The sequence below is a fragment of the Leucoraja erinacea genome, chromosome 3 (genome assembly GCF_028641065.1).
Source record: "Leucoraja erinacea ecotype New England chromosome 3, Leri_hhj_1, whole genome shotgun sequence".
Lineage (NCBI taxonomy): Eukaryota > Metazoa > Chordata > Chondrichthyes > Rajiformes > Rajidae > Leucoraja > Leucoraja erinaceus.
The window spans coordinates 88520746-88538240 of NC_073379.1; the positions used below are offsets into that span (position 1 = coordinate 88520746).

The 17495-nt window shown below is 50.7% G+C and overlaps 1 protein-coding gene across 1 annotated transcript in view; it reads left to right on the plus strand.

The window, feature by feature from the left end:
* dtwd2 (DTW domain containing 2) overlaps positions 1-17495 on the plus strand; it is a 166482-nt gene that overhangs the window by 2638 nt on the left and 146349 nt on the right. Inside the window, 2 exon segments of the mRNA XM_055631016.1 lie at positions 3305-3498; positions 3543-3691. Coding sequence (XP_055486991.1) covers positions 3305-3498; positions 3543-3691 — 343 coding nt within the window.

The window sequence follows — 17495 nt, forward strand, 5'->3', positions numbered from 1 at the left end:
GAAAGTGGAGCCAATGAGATAGTGAAAGATAAAATATTTAGAATTGTTGTCTATAATGGAGCATTATAGAGAAAGTGAACAGAAATTGCTCCTTGGAATTGCTCCTATAGAATCTGGAAATAGAGTGTTTAGTTAAGCAGAATCACTTTGTTGGTGGAGGGGGTGTTGGTATTCAAAATTATTTAATAGTCATGTTTTTATTGTAAACTAGACCAAATGCAGACCCGTTGGAGGGAGGGAGGGGGAGAGGGGTGGGGGGAAGAGAGGGGGGAGGGAGAGTGGAGGGGGAAAGAGTGGAAGGTGGGGAGGGAGGAGGTGAGGGGTAGGGGGAGTGATGGAAGAGGGACAGAGGGGTAGGAGGAAGGGGGCGGGTGGAGAGAGGGAAGGGGGTGGGTAGAGAGGGAAGGGGGGTGAGGGAGAGAGAGAGATGGGTGGGAGAGTGAGAGGGGTGAGGAGAGGGAAACATAGAACCATAGAAATTAAGTGCAGGAGTAGGCCATTCGGCCCTTCGAGCCTGCACCACCATTCAATATGATTGTGGCTGGTCATCCAACTCAGTATCCTGTACCTGCCTTCTCTCCATACCCCCTGATCCCTTTAGCCACAAGGGCCACATCTAACTCCCTCTTAAATATAGCCAATGAACTGGCTTCAACTACCTTCTGTGGCAGAGAATTCCAGAGATTCACCACTCTCTGTGTGAAAAATGTTTTTCTCATCTCTGTCCTAAAGGATTTCCCCCTTATCTTTAAACTGTGACCCCTTGTTCTGGACTTCCCCAACATCTGGAACAATCTTCCTGCATTTAGCCTGTCCAACCCCTTAAGAATGTTGTACGTTTCTACAAGATCCGCCCTCAATCTTCTAAATTCTAGCATGTACAAGCCGAGTCTATCCAGTTTTTCTTCATATGGAAGTCCTGACATCCCAGGAATCAGTCTGGTGAACCTTCTCTACTCCCTCTATGGCAACAATGTCTTTGAGCATTGGACATGGTGACATCATACGATGGAACGTTCTGCAGGGGCTAGGGCTGGGGCGGCTTCTATGGGTTAGAAGCCAGTTAATTTTTGAAATATTGGGGGGGGGGGGGGGGGGGGGTGGAGAAGGAATTGATTAAAAATTAGTACTTAAAGACGACGAAATGTAATGAGGAGCGGATACTTAGAAAGAAAAGCGAAATCTCTACCGAAATGCGTCTGGTTTCGGAGTTGCAAGGAATCAAAGGAAGAAAGGCGGCCGGCGGCCGGTCATGTAAATGGATCCATTCCGATTGGACATCTGCGAGCATCCTCAAAAGGCCCGTTGGGTCTGCTCCCCCAATGGTGTGATCCCGCAACCCAATATTCCACCATGCACAAGAGAGTCAAGAGTCAAGAGTCAATTTAATTGTCATTTGGACCCCTAGAGGTCCAAACGAAATGCCGTTTCTGCAGCCATACATTACACACAAATAGACCCAGACACAACATAATTACATTTTACATAAACATCCATCACATAGCTGTGATGGAAGGCCAAAAAAAAACTTATCTCTCCACTGCACTCTCCCCCCCCCCCGATGTCAGAGTCAAAGTCAAAGCCCCCGGCTGGCGATGGCGATTGTCCCGCGGCCATTGAAGCCACGCCGGGTGGTGCGAGGTCGCACACCGGGTCTTGGTGTTGGAGCCCCCGGTGTGCGCTCGTAAAGTCCCGCGGCCGTTCCAGCCGCGCGGGGCAATGGTGTTAGGCCCCGCTCCAGGAGCTCTTCGACCCCGCAACTCGGGCGGGAGAATTCGCCGTTGCAGGAGCCCCGAAAAGCGGTCTCTCTCCAGGGATCCGCGGGCTCCCGGCGCCGCTGTCCGCAGACTCGCGCAGCAGCAGCCTCCGACTCAGCAGCAGCAGCAGCAGCAGCGGCAGCAGCAGCGCTCCTCCACCGCTCCAACCGCTCCGGTCTCGGCCAGCTCCGCGACGGTGACGGTGAGTCGGCACCTGAGTCCCCGGCTTCTTCCTGTTGGAGGCCGCTCCTCGTTGTGGCCTCAACGACAACGGAAACCCGACGAGAAAAAGGTCGGGTCTCCAGTGCAGGGAGAGATTTAAAAAGTTCCCCCCCCCCCCTCCCACCCCATCCCCACCCCCCCCACACACACACCCCAACAAAAAATAACAAAAACTACATTAAAACACAGACAGAAAATAATAAAAACGCGGACAGACTGCAGAGGCCGCTGCTGGCCAGAGCCGCGCCGCCTACCGGAACTGGAATGCACCCGTCTCTTCCAACGGAACTGAACCCGTTCCCAAATGTAAGATTCTAGCACTCCCCTGCTTCCCTCAGCAGTGGATTAAAAAAAATATTCCAATTTCACCTTCCCTGCCTGCTGCAGCAGTTCCAATTGCAATACCAATTGGCCCTCCCCCTCCTGTTGAAGCACTTGCTGTGATATCCCATTGAAGTGCAAAGTGTTCCTGTCTTGCAACTTTGTTTTGAAGTGTGTTGGAAGCTGATAGGAAGGAGCAGCGAATCAAAAGGCAGAAGGCAGCCGGACGGCAGGCGGCAGCCACACAGTTTTAATATATAACTAGACCAAGTGCAGACCCATTGGGTCTGCTCCCCCAATGGTGTGATTCCCCCAACCCAATATTCCACCATGCACCCGTCTCCTCCAATGGAACTGAAGCCGTTGCCAAATGTAAGTTTCCAGCACTCCCCTGCCTCCCTCAATTGCACCTCCCCTGCCTGCTGCAGCAGTGAAAAGTTCAGTGTTCCTGTCTTGCAACTTTGTTTCGAAGTGTGTTGGAAGCTGATAGGAAGGAGCAGCCGTCAACGAATCAAAAGGCAGGAAGGAATCCGTACTGCAGGCGGACGTCGGATGGATTTGAGTTTTATATATAGATAGATAGATAGATAGATAGATAGATAGATAGATAGATAGATAGATAGATAGTGCTATTGTGGCGCCACCCGGTGGTTAGGCCACCTGTATTCGAACCCTTGGCGTTCGGGGGTAGGATCATATGGCAGGAAGCAGTTGTCGCGGGGTTTAGGGGTGTGCCCAAGTATAAGTGTGGAGACCTGGGTCAGCCCACCCCCATTCGTGTGTGTGTTGATCTCTTTACCCGAGCAACAAAGTTCTCTTTGTTTTCACCACACGTGGCTCGTTTATTCGCCTGCCATATTGGTGACCCCGACGATCCAAATCGGTCATTTTGGATTTCAAACATGTTCGCTGCCAACGGCCAACCTCAACAGCTCGAGGTTGCCAACGTTCTAACCCAGCAGAACGCTGTCTCACTGAAGCTGGCCGTGTTCTGAACATCGCAGCCCCAGGTGTGGTTCCAACAAGCGGAGGCCAAGTTCCACGTTTGGCGCATCACAGCCGACGACACCTGGTACTACTATGTGGTCGGCGCATTGGATCAGAAGACGGCCGGTCGCCTGGTCCCTTTCCTTCCCGCCCCGCCAGATCAGGGCAAATATGAGGGCCTTAAAGCATTGCTTTTGCGGACCTTTGGACGGTCATCGGCCCTGCCTGCTCTTTGAGCACGCCTTCCTGGAGCAGATGCCAGACGACATCCGTCTGCTGCTCGCTGGTGAGGATTTCGCGGACCCTTGACGATCGATTGAGTAGCGGTGGTGCCTTGGAGAGCCCAGAAACCAGGCCCTGCTCCCATTGGGATCCAGCTACGCCGCCTGTCCTGAATGACCCGGGTAAGAGGAAGTGATGTTATTACCACAAGCGGTGCCGCCCGCCCTGCTCGTATCCAGGAAACGCCAGGGACAGCCGCCAGTAGTGGCTGCGGCGGTCGGCCTAAAACATTGCCTCTATGTATGGGATCGGCACTCAGGACGACGGTTCCTGGTCGACACGGGTGCGGAAGTTAGCGTTTTACTCCCGTCGGGGATGGACACGCGTTCCGGCAAGCGGTCTCTCACTGCAGTCAATGGTAGCTCCATATGGACGTATGGAGTTCGCACGATCCCGCTCATCTTTGGCCCTTGCCATTTCACCTGGACCTTTACAGTGTCCGACGTTTCCCGGCCGTTGCTGGGTGCAGACTTTCTCCGGGCCCAATCTCTGTTGGTGGATGTGAGGGGGCAACGCCTCGTTCATCTACTGTTTCGCTATTGTGCTTCGGGTTCTGGGGGGGGGGGGGGGTTCTGTGGCGCAACCCGGTAGTTAGGCCACCTGTATTCGAACCTTTGGCAGTCGGGGGTACGGTCACATGACTGGGTAATGGCAGGAAGCAGTTGTCACGAGGTTTAGGGGTGTGCCCTAGTATAAGTATGTAGACGTGGGTCAGCCCTCCCCCATTCGAGTATGTTGATCTCTTTACCTGAACAATAAAGTTCTCTTTGTTTTCACCATGCGTGGTTCGCCCGCCCACCATACTATGCTAATAAATTTTGGAGAAAGTTGGTTGTTTCACCTTTTCTTTTGTTAATGCCTATTTAAAGAAGAGTAACAAACCAACGTTGTTAACAAACCGGTACTTACAGTAGAAACCACAAATCTAGATTTTGTCTAAAAGTGTATATTCAAGAATACAGCGAGAGAGCATGAGATTAAATTTACCTGTGGTGAAAACAAAGTGAAAGGGTGTGACAAGAGGTATGTATTTGGTGATCTTCACCCATGTCTTTTCTCTACCCTCCTTGTGTTTTTTGATGATCCCACAAGGCTATATGATTCACCATACAATAATAAAACAGGCTCCAGGTGTGCTAGAATCATCCTGTAGCTGTGAATCCAAAAGACCTGTTTGTTTTCACATTGAATTTTGTGTCAATATGTGATTAGCTCGTTTCAACAACAGAGTCACAGGTGGACATGCTCTGGTTTGTATTTTCCCACATGATATATAATAGCATTGTGGATATGTCATCACACTTGAACACCTATTGAAGTGAAACCCCCCACCCAAATACTATTGAAATCATGTTTAACCCCACCCATTTGGAACGTAATACAATGTTGTGACTGTAATATATTAAAATTGCATCAAGCAGTTGATACAAACACTAGACAGGAGAGGGAAAGATAGTAAGGAGGAGAGTTGGAGGGCACTGGATGATATTGATCAATTTGTAAAACGGGCAGAGCAATGAAATATAATCCTCATAAGTGCAAGAAGGACTTTGGGAGAACTAATAATGCGAGTACACAGACAATCGGTGGTATCTAAGAAAGTTTTGAGGAATGCAGGTACCTTGAGGAACAACTACAAGAACCCCTGAAATGGTTGCAAAGGAAGCTAGGTGACTTCTTTGCGTGCTTGTCCCAGAAGTGGATCTGCTATCATACATTTGAGCAGCGTTTCTCAACTGGGGTTCCCTGGAATGTTAGGTTTCCGCGAGAGGTCACTAGGGGTTCCGAGCGAAATTGTGATAAACTAGTGATAGAGACTGCTGGACGTTCAGTCACTCTACACCTCCATCCCCCACCACGATGGTCTCAAAGCCCTCCGGTTCTTCCTCGACCAGAGAAGCAACCTATACCCAGCCACTGACACTCCTCCGCCTAGCGGAGCTGGTCCTTACCCTCAATAACTTCATGTTCGACTCCTCCCTTTTCCTCCAAATACAACGCGTAGCTATGGGCACACGCATGGGCCCCAGCTATGCCTGCCTATCTGTCGGTTACGTCGAGCAATCCTTGTTCAATACATACCAGGGCCCCATCCCCGACCTCTACCTCCGTTACATCGACGACTGCTTTGGTGCTACCTCCTGCACCCGCACACAACTGACTGACTTCATCCACTTCACCACTAACTTCCATCCGGCACTCAAATACACCTGGACCATTTCCGACACTTCCCTACCATTCCTTGACCTCACTATCTCCATTGCAGGTGATAGACTTCTGACCGACATACACTATAAACCCACTGACTCCCATGGCTATCTGGACTACACTTCTTCCCACCCTGCTTCCTGTAAGGACTCCATCCCCTACTCCCAATTCCTCCGTCTACGCCGCATCTGCTCCACGGATGAGGCGTTCCAAACCAGGACATCTGAAATGTCCTCATTATTCAGGGAACGGGGGTTCCCCTCCTCCACCATAAATGAGGCTCGCACCAGGGTCTCTTCCATACCCCGCAACACTGCTCTCTCTCCCCATCCCCCCACTCGCAACAAGGGCCAAGTCCCCCTAGTCCTCACCTTTCACCCCACATACAAAAAGTAATTCTCCGTCAGTTTCGCCACCTACAACGTGACCCCACCACTCGCCACATCTTCCCATCTCCCCCATATCTGCCTTCCGCAAAGACCGCTCCCTCCATAACTCCCTTGTCAATTCTTCCCTTCCCTCTCGTACCACCCCCTCCCCGGGCACTTGTCCCTTTACCTCCCCCCTCGACTCCGTTCAAGGACCCAAGCAATCGTTCCAGGTGCGACAGAGGTTTACCTGCATCTCTTCCAACCTCATCTATTGCGTCCGCTGCTCAAGATGTCAGCAGATCTATATCGGTGAGACCAAGCGTAGGTTGGGCGATCGTTTCGCCGAACACCTCCGCTCGGTCCGCAATAACCAAGCTGACCTCCCGGTGGCTCAGCACTTCAACTCCCCCTCCCACTCCGTCTCCGACCTCTCTGTCCTGGGTCTCCTCCATGGCCACAGCGAGCAGCACCGGAAATTGGAGGAACAGCACCTCATATTCCGTTTGGGGAGTCTGCATCCTGGGGGCATGAACATCGAATTCTCCCAATTTTGTTAGTCCTTACTGTCTCCTCCCCTGTCTCAGTCCCCCTGCTGTCTCCTCCCATCCCCCAGCCTTCGGGCTCCTCCTTTTTCCTTTCTTGTCCCCGCCCACCCCCGCCCCCGATCAGTCTGAAGAAGGGTTTTGGCCCGAAACGTTGCCTATTTCCTTCGCTCCATAGATGCTGCTGCACCCGCTGAGTTTCTCCAGCTTTTTTGTGTACCTGTGATAAACTAGAGCCTCCTTAGTCAGCCGCTCGCTCCTTATATGGCGTGAGAGGCTGCCAGCATTGTAACGACTCCTTGACTGACACCCGACCCGACCAGTCGAATGCAGATGCCACTTGGGGGTGGGGGGGTTTGAACGTGGCAAGAGCCAGACAAACGGGCTGGCCGTTATCCCGCATGACTGACACCAGGCTGCCCAATAGAAGAGACTGCCCTCTGGGCAGTCAGATGTGTCCAATGAGGAGGGTGGGCGCTGAGCAGGGTTAGGTTGCGCGGTGCAGAGCGGCTGGGTGCTGGGTTCAAATGGTGTGAGGAAAAAAAACAACATTTTAGCGATGCGGGCTGCGTGGTGGATACTTTTCTCTTTACACTGTGTGGAGCAGCATGGTGGAGGAGAGAGCTCAGCCGACTGCAAAGCGTTTCTGTTCTAGGCCCTTCCCAGTCTCCCGATCGTCTCAGAAACCTGCACTGACCGGGAGAGGCCACAACCCGGAGTCTTTCTTGGATGCCAGCGCTAAAATGGTGGCGAAGAAATAGACCTAACGAAACAACTATTTGTTTTGTTAGGTCTACATTTGTGTCTGCTAATGTTCGATTTCAAATGGTTTATTAATGGAAAGGGTGTGGGTCCCAAAACAATCTTAGCCAAAATAGCATCGTTTTTTCTCTCTCTCATCACAACTTTCTTGTAGCCTATGACTATGACTAAGTTAATACCGGTAAGTTAATACCAATCATAAAAGTAATGCTTGCTAGGCAATCTTCTTCATAAGAAATGAGATTCGTAAAGTGAAACACTTTGTAGTTATAACAGAGACTGTGACACGTGAGCAGGTTGAGAAAAACGAAGGCAACAAGAGCTGTGGGAGCATGCGTGCATGTGTTCGTATGTGCACAACTGATCCGGCCCGCATAAAGTTGCATTTTGCCCAATCCGGCCCGTGACCTAAAATTAGTTTGACACCCCTGACCAAGTGTAGACCCGTTGGGTCCCTCTCCCCGAACGCAATATTCCCCCAGTAGCACTCACCTATACACAATGCTGGATGTTAACATGGCGATCCCGGCCTGGCAATCCTCCCCCAACAGCGCAGGCATGACTGACAGGTCCCCATTGTGACCCCAGAGATCGCCGTTGTGACGCGTCAAAATGGCTGCGGGCCTGGCAACCCCCAACTCAGATTCAGATTCAGATTCAATTTTAATTGTCATTGTCAGTGTACAGTACAGAGACAACGAAATGCATTTAGCATCTCCCTTGAAGAGCGACATAGCAAACGATTTGAATTAAAAAAAAAAATAATAAGTGTCCGGGGGGGGGGGGGGGGGGGGGTGATTGGCAGTCACCGAGGTACGTTGTTTAGTAGAGTGACAGCCGCCGGAAAGAAGCTGTTCCTCGACCTGCTGGTTCGGCAACGGAGAGACCTGTAGCGCCTCCCGGATGGTAGGAGGGTAAACAGTCCATGGTTGGGGTGAGAGCAGTCCTTGGCGATGCTGAGCACCCTCCGCAGACAGCGCTTGCTTTGGACAGACTCAATGGAGGGGAGCGTGGAACCGGTGATGCGTTGGGCAATTTTCACCACCCTCTGCAATGCCTTCCGGTCGGAGACAGAGCAGTTGCCATACCATACTGTGATGCAGTTGGTAAGGATGCTCTCGATGGTGCAGCGGTAGAAGTTCACCAGGATCTGAGGAGACAGATGGACCTTCTTCAGTCTCCTCAGGAAGAAGAGACGCTGATGAGCCTTCTTGATCAGAGTAGAGGTATTGTGGGTCCAAGAGAGGTCATCGGAGATGTTGACTCCCAGGAACCTGAAGCTAGAAACACGTTCCACCTCCGTCCCGTTAATGTGGATGGGGGTGTGCGTGCCGCCTCTGGACTTCCTGAAGTCTACAATGAGCTCCTTGGTCTTCTTGGAGTTAAGGGCCAGGTTGTTGTCAGCGCACCATGCTGCTAAGTGCTGGACCTCCTCCCTGTAGGCCAGCTCATCGTTGTTGCTGATGAGGCCAATCACCGTTGTATCATCTGCATACTTGATGATGGTGTTAGTACCATGTACAGGTGTGCAGTCATAGGTGAAGAGGGAGTAGAGGAGGGGGTTCAGCACACAGCCCTGAGGAACGCCGGTGTTCAGGGTGAGGGTTGAAGAGGTGTGCTTGTCTAACCTCACAGACTGGGGTCTGTTGGTTAGAAAGTCCAGTATCCAGTTGCAGAGGGAGGGGTCGATGCCCAGGTTACCGAGTTTGGTGATCAGTTTTGATGGAATAATGGTGTTGAATGCTGAGCTGTAATCGATGAACAGCATTCTTACATAAGTGTCTCTGTTGTCAAGGTGGGAGAGGGCGGAGTGAAGTGCCGTTGAGATGGCATCCTCCGTACTCCTGTTCTTGCGGTAGGCAAACTGATAGGGATCCAGTGTGGGGGGTAGGCAGCTTTTGAGGTGTGCCAGGACCAGCCTCTCGAAGCACTTGGTGATGATGGGGGTAAGTGCAACTGGGCGGAAGTCGTTGAGGCTTGCCGCAGTGGAGTGTTTTGGCACTGGCACGATGGAGGTGGCTTTAAGGCAAGTGGGGACAACTGCTTGGGCAAGTGACAGGTTGAAGATGTCAGTCCAGACGTCTGTCAGCTGCGCAGCACAGGCACTGAGCACGCGCCCGGGGATGCCGTCAGGGCCAGCAGCCTTACGTGCATTAGTCCTACTCAGTGCCACGTACACGTCGTAGGGGGTGAGTGTGAGGGGTTGGTGATCGGCAGGTAGCACAGCCTTGATGGCTGTCTCTAGATTGTCCCTGTCGAAGCGGCCATAGAAGTGATTAAGCTCCTCAAGGAAGGAGGCGTCGCTGGATGTGGGGGTGATGTTGGAGGGTCTGTAGTCCGTGATGGCCTGGATGCCTTGCCACATGCGTCGGGGGTCGGAGTTGTTGTTGAAGTGCTCCTCAATCCTGAGCTTATGGCAGTGCTTGGCCTTCCTGATGCCCCTCTTCAGGTTAGCCCTGGATGAACTGTAGGCTCGAGCATCGCCTGACCTGAAAGCGTTGTCCCGTGCTTTCAGCAGTAGCCTGACCTCGCTGTTCATCCATGGCTTCTGATTCGGGTATATGGTCACCTGTTTGAGGGAGGTGACACTATTGATGGTGGAGTTTATAAAGTCCAGAACAGAGGATGTATAGGAATCAATGTCCGTGTGAGAGTCAAGGGTGGCCTGGGCTGCAAACGCCTTCCAGTCAGTGTTTCCAAAACACTGCTGAAGTGTGAAGTCCGCTTCCTCTGACCAGACTTTAACTGTCCTTACAGTTGGTTTAACCCGTCTGATGAGTGGGGAGTACTTAGGGAGCAGGAACAATGAGACGTGATCAGACTGACCAAGGTGGGGGAGGGGGATGGCTTTGTAAGCTTCAGCCATATTGGTGTAGACTTTGTCCAGTGTCTTGTCTACTCTAGTGGGGAAGGAAGAACTCTGGAGTTCCCTGAGATATGAAAATTATTTCAAGGGTTCTGCAAGGGTAAAAAGGTTGAGAAATGCTGCATTAGAGTCATAGAGAGATACAGTGTGGAAACAGGCCATTCGGCCCAACTTACCAACACCGGTCAACATGTCCCAGCTACACTGGTCCCACCTGCCTGCTTGGTCCATATCCATCCAAGCCTGTCCTATCCTGTCTAACTGTTTCTTAAACGTTGGGATAATTCCAGCCTCAATTACCTCCTCTGGCAGCTTGTTCCATACACCCACCACCCTTAGTGTGAAATGGTTACTCCTCAGATTCCTATTAAATCTTGACTGGATAGCATGCAACAAAAAGCTTTACACTGCCTCAGTACATAGGTCAGTGGGGGTGCTGCAAGCCGGCAGCCCTGCCAGCAGCGCGTTTGTTTTGTCTACTTTTTTGTGTCCTGTGTGGGGGGTCGTGTGGGGGTAACGCGTTTGGTCGCCTCCTCCATGGAGAGGCAACTTTTTCCATGTAGTCTCCCCTGTGGCTAAACAGCGAGGATCGGCGCAGCCCTTTCCAGAGACGTGCCCGGGGCTTCAGCGGTGGGCGCGGCATGGACTCTAGTCGCAGAGCGGGCGAGCCGTCGCCGGAGGGGAGCGTTCCATTTGCTGGCCCGCGCCAACCTGAAGCCACGGCCGCGGCGGCCACAGCCTGGGGTCCCTCATTGGGGACCCGGGAGCAGAAGAAGCTCCGATCGCCGACCTGCGGCCAACTTCTACCGCGAGCGCGGCGGGGACTTACCATCAGGAGCGGGGTCCCTTGCTGGGGACCCCTGGAGAAGAGCTCCGACTGCCGGCCCTGCGGTCTGCGGTGCTTCCAGCTGCGGCGCGGCGGGAATTTTAGATCTTCGACCGCCGGCCTCCGGCCTACACCAACTTGAAACCGAGGTCTCTGGTGGAGAAGCGCCGATTCTGGATTTACCTGGACTCTCATTAACTTCGACTGCAACAAATGGGGTTGAATTAATCTCCTCTTTGATATCATTTCCAATTACATCACCGACTGCTTTGATTAAATCGTTCTGTATTCGGTAGGATGAGCCAGAAAACACAGTGGATGTCTCCAAATCTCTAGCTATCTTTTCATCTTTCTCAGCAAAAGCATGTAATAGCTCCACATAGTTGCCATGATTAGAAGATCTTGCGCACTCATCGATACCACAAAAATGATAATTCCTGTTTGGCTAGGAAGCAGGTCGCATTAATAAGGTCTTTTAAAATCTCACAGTTTTCCTTTACGTTTGCATTGCGGATGCTGATATTTAATCTCCGCTGTTCATTCAAAGCCAGATCTATCCTTGAAGCTCCAAAGGTTTTTAAAGCAATTTGGCTTTGAAAGTGAGTTGTCGATTTTTCATGTTTTTTGAGGCTCCTTGGTAGATTTTTCAAGTCACAAAATCCCGCGTTAGTCCAAACGTGGTCGGTAGTGGAGAACAGAAGGCAGGAAAAGCAGTAAAGGCGATTCTTCGTAGCACAGCCACACAGCCAGTTTTTTCGTTGGTACCATTCCATTTGAAACAACCGTGTTTTCTGTCCCTTCGTTTGAACTAGGTCCTTAAGCTCAAGCATTGATCTTCCAGTGTTAATCACTCCCTGTATTGATTGAAAGTCCAATTTTGAGACATTTTCAAGGTTAGATATAATGTTTTCCATTTTTGCAGCTGCTGGAAATTTTTAGCTAGAGCTAAAGGACAAAAGACGTTTATTGTCACATACACCAATTGGTGCAGTGAAATTTGATTTACCATGCACTTATGCAGCACACAAAAATGATAAACACAACACTTTAGAATTTAACATTAAACATAAAAAACATCCCCTCCACAGCAGATCAACGTTTCCCATTGTGAGGGAAGGCACCAAAGTTCAGTCCTCTTCCTCTGATCAACCGTGGTCGGGGCCTATTAAGGCCTCCGCAGCCACCGCTACGGACCCGATGTTTCAGGCCCTCGAACGGAAGAACACTCTCAGCGGCCCAGAGCTTCCGAATCGGCCGCTTCCTACTGGAGACCACGGCTTCCGAAGTCCACAGGCCTAGCTGGGCCGGAGATTCAACGCTGGCGACCCCGGCGAGGATACCAGGGCTCCACGATGTTAAGGACAGTGCCACCGCGGCTGGAAAGTCAACGCCGCCAGCAGTAGAATCCAGTGCTGAGCCACCGCTGCTGAAGCTAGCTATCGTGGAGGGAGAGCGAGGCAGCATCAATTACGTGGGCTGAGCCTATGTAATTGACGCTCGCTCTCCCTCCACTGGGCACAAGGCATGCCCCCCTCAGTGAGGCAGATGTGATAGCTGCTTCCCCTGGTACTTTTTCATTGCAGTTTTATGACGAGACCAGTGAGCCTAAATTTAATATCTTTATACATTCAATAAGTTACCTGGACTATGGAAGGCGAGGACATGTAATGAAGGGGTCTACAAGCATTACATTGGTGACATACAGAGAGATAGTAACAAACACACGCTTATTGCCCACGCTCCATCCAGTTTATGAGAGGTTGCGCAATCCGAGGGGAGGCTCAGCTCGTCGCTGCCTCACCTCTCGTCTCTCCTTGTATTTGCAGCGGAGCTCTGCAGATTTGGCGATTTTGACTATAAAAGTTGAATGGATTCATATAGAAATGACATTTATAATACAGATCAGTGGAAACATCTTTATATTTATTTTATTTTATTATTATTTTTCTTTACTTTTTGTAACAGCTATTTTCATTGGAATATGACAGGTGAGGCTCTGCCTCCTGTGACCGCACGTCCCTGGTGTATGATGTGTAACGCGCGTTGCTGTGTCCACTCGGATGGATACAGTATTCTACTACATGATCAAGTAAAATAAGTGGAAATGGTGTTTGTAATTTGATTGTTCCATGTGGTATTCATAAGCAGAAAGGAATAAGTATGTGTGCTTACTGTGCCAACCAGGTCACTGGTGGACACCACGCGACAACAAAATGTATTTGTGTATTCAAGAGAGTCAAGAGTCAAGAGTCAATTTAATTGTCACTTGGACCCCTGGAGGTCCAAACGAAATGCCATTTCTGCAGCCATACATTACACACAAATAGACCCCAGACACAACATAATTACATTTTACATAAACATCCATCACATAGCTGTGATGGAAGGCCAAATAAACTTATCTCTCCACTGCACTCTCCCCCCCCCCGATGTCAGAGTCAAAGTCATAGCCCCCGGCTGGCGATGGCGATTGTCCCGCGGCCATTAAAGCCACGCCGGGTGGTGCGAGGTCGCACACCGGGTCTTGGTGTTGGAGCCCCCGGTGTGCGCTCGCAGAGTCCGCGGCCATTCCAGCCGCGCGGGGCAGTGATGTAGGCCCCGCTCCAGGAGCTCTTCAACCCCGCAACTCGGGCGGGAGAATTCGCCGTTGCAGGAGCCCCGAAAAGCGGTCTCCCTCCAGGGAGCCGCGGGCTCCCGGTGCCGCCGTCCACAGACCTGTCGTTGGAGCCTCCGACTCTCCGGTAGCAGCAGCAGCAGCAGCAGCAGCGCTCCTCCACCGCTCCACCCGCTCCGGACTCGGCCAGCTCCGCGACGGTGAGGTGAGTCGGCACCAGAGTCCCCGGCTTCTTCCTGTTGGAGGCCGCTCCTCGTTGCGGCCTCAACGACACCTGAGACCCGACGAGAAAAGTCTCGATGCTACAGCTCGCTGTATTTCAGAAACTTGCCATCAATCTTTTCTTATATTTGTTGTTGATACAATGTTAGTCATGAACCCAAAATAGTGCTTGTCAACTTTTCTGAAGGAATTTGAAATTTGACCCCATTTGTCACATTTATGTGTGCAGTATTGTAAAAAGACACATATACTTTTTGCTTTCCAAACTGCCTGCTGCATATGCATGTTAGCCTTCGGTCATTTATATTCAAAGACACCCAGATCTCCTTGAACAAAAATACAACTAAAACCATTTACAAAAGCTCAACTTTACAGGTTTTTTTTGCCGTTGGAATAAGTTCAGATTTTTACAAATTACACATATTGTGGTAACCATTGTGGGGGGATGATTTTTTGTGTGTAAGTGAATATGTTAGTCTGTGTCCAAGATGGCTGTCGGAAGGGAGAGTGTACGCTGGCGCAGTTTAGCTGCCGTTGCTCTCTCTTCACACTGTGTTTTTGATTTTTTGTCTTTGGAGCGAATTCTGTCTTTAATTTGTGTATTGGTCAGATTCAGATTCAGATTCAGATTTTTAATTGTCATTGTCAGTGTACAGTACAGAGACAACGAAATGCATTTAGCATCTCCCTTGAAGAGCGACATAGCAAACGATTTGAATTTAAAAAAAAAAAAGTGTCCGGGGGGGGGGGGGGGGGGGGTGATTGGCAGTCACCGAGGTACGTTGTTGAGTTGTTGGTGATGTCCTTATTATTTATTTTACTCCGACTATATGTTTTTTCTCTCTTGCTAATTTCTGTAAGGTGTCCTTGAGACTTTGAAAAGCGCCCGCAAATAAAATTTATTATTATTATTATTATTATTATTATTATTATAAGACATACTGTAGGAGCAGAATTAGGCAGTTCAGCCCATTGAGTCTACTCTGTCATCCAATGCAAAGGAGGAACCGTCATACTTTGTAACTTTGCCAACGCTGTAGGTGGCTGCTATTTGCATACCCTGGGCATGCAAGCAAATAATTTTACTGTGGCTTGTCACATGTGACAATAAAGTATTCAATTCCATTCCATCTCCCTATAACAAACTGCTCTGCCAGGCCTGTATTGCAGCCATCTTTAGCTTATGGTTGTTTTGGGGCTAGTACACTTCCGTTTTCTCTTCAGCATATAAAAGGCATGCTCAATTGGGTTAAGATTGAGTGATAAACTTGTCCACTCAAGAAATGACCATTTTTTAGCTTTGAAAAACTCCTTTGTTGCTTTAGCAGTACGTTTGGGATCATTGTCTTGCTATCGAATGAACTGCTGGCCAATGCGTTTTGAGGCATTTGTGTCTGTACACTCAGAATTCATTATGCTACTACCATCAGCAGTTGTATCATCAATGAAGGTAAGTGAGTCAGTACCTTCAGCAGCTGTACATGCCCAGGCCATAAAACCCCCACCACCGTGTTTCACAGATGAGGTAGTATGCATTGGATCTTGGGCAGTTCCTTCTCTCCTCCATACTTTGCTCTTGCTATCACTCTGATATAAGTTAATTTTCTTCTCATCTGTCCACAAGACCTTTTTCCAGAACCGTGGTTGCTCTTTTAAGTACTTCTTGGCAAACTGTAACCTGGCCATCCTATTTTTGCGGCTAACCAGTGGTTTGCATCTTGCAGTGTAGCCTCTGTATTTCTGTTCATGAAGTCTTCTGCGGACAGTGGTCATTGATAGTTTACACAAAAAAGCTGGAGAAACTCAGCGGGTGCAGCAGCATCTATGGAGCGAAGGAAATAGGCAACGTTTCGGGCCGAAACCCTTCTTCAGACTGATCGGGGGCGGGGGTGGGTGGGGACAAGAAAGGGAAAAGGAGGAGTAGCCAGAAGGCTGGGGGATGGGAGGAGACAGCAGGGGGGCTGAGGAAGGGGAGGAGACAGCAAGGACTAACAAAATTGGGAGAATTCGATGTTCATGCCCCCGGGATGCAGACTCCCCAAACGGAATATGAGGTGCTGTTCCTCCAATTTCCGGTGCTGCTCGCTGTGGCCATGGAGGAGACCCAGGACAGAGAGGTCGGAGACGGAGTGGGAGGGGGAGTTGAAGTGCTGAGCCACCGGGAGGTCAGCTTGGTTATTGCGGACCGAGCGGAGGTGTTCGGCGAAACGATCGCCCAACCTCCGCTTGGTCTCACCGATATAGATCTGCTGACATCTAGAGCAGCGGACACAATAGATGAGGTTGGAAGAGATGCAGGTAAACCTCTGTCGCACCTGGAACGATTGCTTGGGTCCTTGAACGGAGTCGAGGGGGGAGGTAAAGGGACAAGTGTTGCATCTCTTGCGGTTGCAAGGGAAAGTGCCCGGGGAGGGGGTGGACCGAGAGGGAAGGGAAGAATTGACAAGGGAGTTATGGAGGGAGCGGTCTTTGCGGAAGGCAGATATGGGGGGAGATGGGAAGATGTGGCGAGTGGTGGGGTCACGTTGGAGGTGGCGAAACTGACGGAGGATTACTTTTTGTATGTGACGGCTGGTGGGGTGAAAGGTGAGGACTAGGGGGACTCGGCCCTTGTTGCGAGTGCGGGGATGGGGAGAGAGAGCAGGGTTGCGGGGTATGGAAGAGACCCTGGTGCGAGCCTCATTTATGGTGGAGGAGGGGAACCCCCGTTCCCTGAATAGTGAGGACATTTCAGATGTCCTGGTGTGGAACGCCTCATCCGTGGAGCAGATGCGGCGCAGACGGAGGAATTGGGAGTAGGGGATGGAGTCCTTACAGGAAGCAGGGTGGGAAGAAGTGTAGTCCAGATAGCCATGGGAGTCAGTGGGTTTATAGTGTATGTCGGTCAGAAGTCTATCACCTGCAATGGAGATAGTGAGGTCAAGGAATGGTAGGGAAGTGTCGGAAATGGTCCAGGTGTATTTGAGTGCCGGATGGAAGTTAGTGGTGAAGTGGATGAAGTCAGTCAGTTGTGTGCGGGTGCAGGAGGTGGCACCAAAGCAGTCGTCGATGTAGCGGAGGTAGAGGTCGGGGATGGGGCCATGGTATGTATTGAACAAGGATTGCTCGACGTAACCTACAAATAGGCAGGCATAGCTGGGGCCCATGCGTGTGCCCATAGCTACGCCTTGTATTTGGAGGAAATGGGAGGAGTCGAACGTGAAGTTATTGAGGGTAAGGACCAGCTCTGCTAGGTGGAGGAGAGTGTCAGTGGCTGGGTATAGGTTGCTTCTCTGGTCGAGGAAGAACCGGAGGGCTATGAGACCATCGTGGTGGGGGATGGAGGTGTAGAGTGATTGGACGTCCATGGTGAAGATGAGGGGGTGAGGGCCTAGAGAATTGGATGCGCGGAGACGACGGAGAGTGTCTGAGGTGTCTTGAACATAGGTAGGGAGGGATTTAACCAAGGGTGATAGGATGGAGTCAAGGTATTTGGAAATGAGTTCGGTGTGGCACGAGCAGGCGGAGACAATGGG